The sequence below is a fragment of the Aspergillus nomiae genome (assembly GCF_001204775.2).
Source record: "Aspergillus nomiae NRRL 13137 chromosome Unknown contig00186, whole genome shotgun sequence".
Classification (NCBI taxonomy): Eukaryota; Fungi; Ascomycota; class Eurotiomycetes; order Eurotiales; family Aspergillaceae; genus Aspergillus; species Aspergillus nomiae.
Window position 1 is genome coordinate 6,663 of NW_015378241.1, and position 1,369 is coordinate 8,031.

Below are 1,369 nucleotides of genomic sequence, written 5' to 3' on the forward strand. Positions count from 1 at the left end.
AGGAAATATATATCTCAAGGTATCAAGATATCCACAAGGATGTACTGACCTACTTTTGATTTGGTTGCGAGCCCATAGTCACTTCAACCAGGGCAACCTTGATGCTCAAGTTGAGTTTATAGATATATATAGAGCTACTATCACTACATAGGAGAAACCGACAGTGAAACAGGGGTTCTATCATTGTCAAGTACGCGCGTTTAAACAGGCTTAAATCATACCCCCATCATTGCCACCATGGGCCTCAAACCCCAGAACTTCAAAGTAACGCTGCTCAGAATCGCGAAGCCTTGCGGTGACCTGAACCAGCATGTCCTCAATCTTGTGGAAGATACGGAACATCTCCTCATGGAATTGCAGTAGAGCTTGTTTGGATTCCTTCTGCCACTGGAGTTCGGCTTTCAGGTAACTGGCATCATAGACGAGATCCTCTAGCTGTTGACGAATGTCTGTAGATGCTCTCTTCGATCGTTGCAAGCGAGAAGGGAGTCTTTCGATGCTGGACGAGGTGCCACCATGACGGAGTATTTCATGGTCCACTGGGGTGATCTCTTCAGTAATAGGATCAAGGGAGCGCCGGGGAAATTGTTGCATTCTTTCCAGGGTCTGAAATAGTGGGGGAGGTAAAGAGATGGGAACTTGCGACAGTAAAATTCTGATTCAGACAATTGTAAAAGCAGGCCTGTTGGAAGATAGAGTGACTTTTAAAGGACCAAAGGTCTGGGTCACAAACTCAAGTGCATGCTTCCATTGCGAGCCCGGAAGGGGTCGCGGGTCCGAGACATGTAGACACAATTGAAATGACCAGGACCCCAAAACTAGTCTAAGCAGTGTTTCTTGATAAAAGAGCCGCAGTTAAATGTGGGTTTAAAATGTCCTGACCTGGTTCTATTATGAGAAATATATAGTTTGCCGTATAAAGGATTATTGCATTCCAAAACAGGGCGAGCTTTGAACTGAAAACCTCGTAATTGGCTCTCGGGTGCAAGATATCTTTGCCAGGGCTTTGTTGACTGATTTCCCGATGTACTCTCTTTGGCCTATTATTGTCCGTCTATAGTAGTTCATGGTCACACATATCACACCATTGCCCCTTTGTATGTAGTAAACCATCAAACATAATACTGCTATTTTCCTAAGCAGCAAAATCAAGTGTCATTCTCCTTCACTAATCCCGTAGTTGATGTATACAAGCAGCATGATAAGAACATTAACCACAGCTGCATGTGCTATTTGAGATTTGAAGCTTATCCCATCTAGGTTCGGCTAATAAGTGTATTCAATTCGCATGATCTAAATGTCGAACCAAGCAATGTATAACACTCTCTTTTTCCACTAGGTGAAAATGTCAAAGAAGGTCTAGTATATC

General features: G+C 43.5%; 1 protein-coding gene across 1 annotated transcript; it reads right to left on the reverse strand.

Annotated features, from left to right (window-relative positions):
• Positions 1-210: 210 nt before the first annotated feature.
• ANOM_009838 (uncharacterized protein) lies at positions 211-594 on the reverse strand (the record flags this gene model as incomplete). Its single annotated transcript, XM_015555094.1, has 1 exon — positions 211-594. One exon carries the CDS (start codon positions 592-594, stop codon positions 211-213), a length of 384 nt encoding a protein of 127 aa, XP_015405746.1.
• Between the last annotated feature and the right edge of the window lie 775 nt (positions 595-1,369).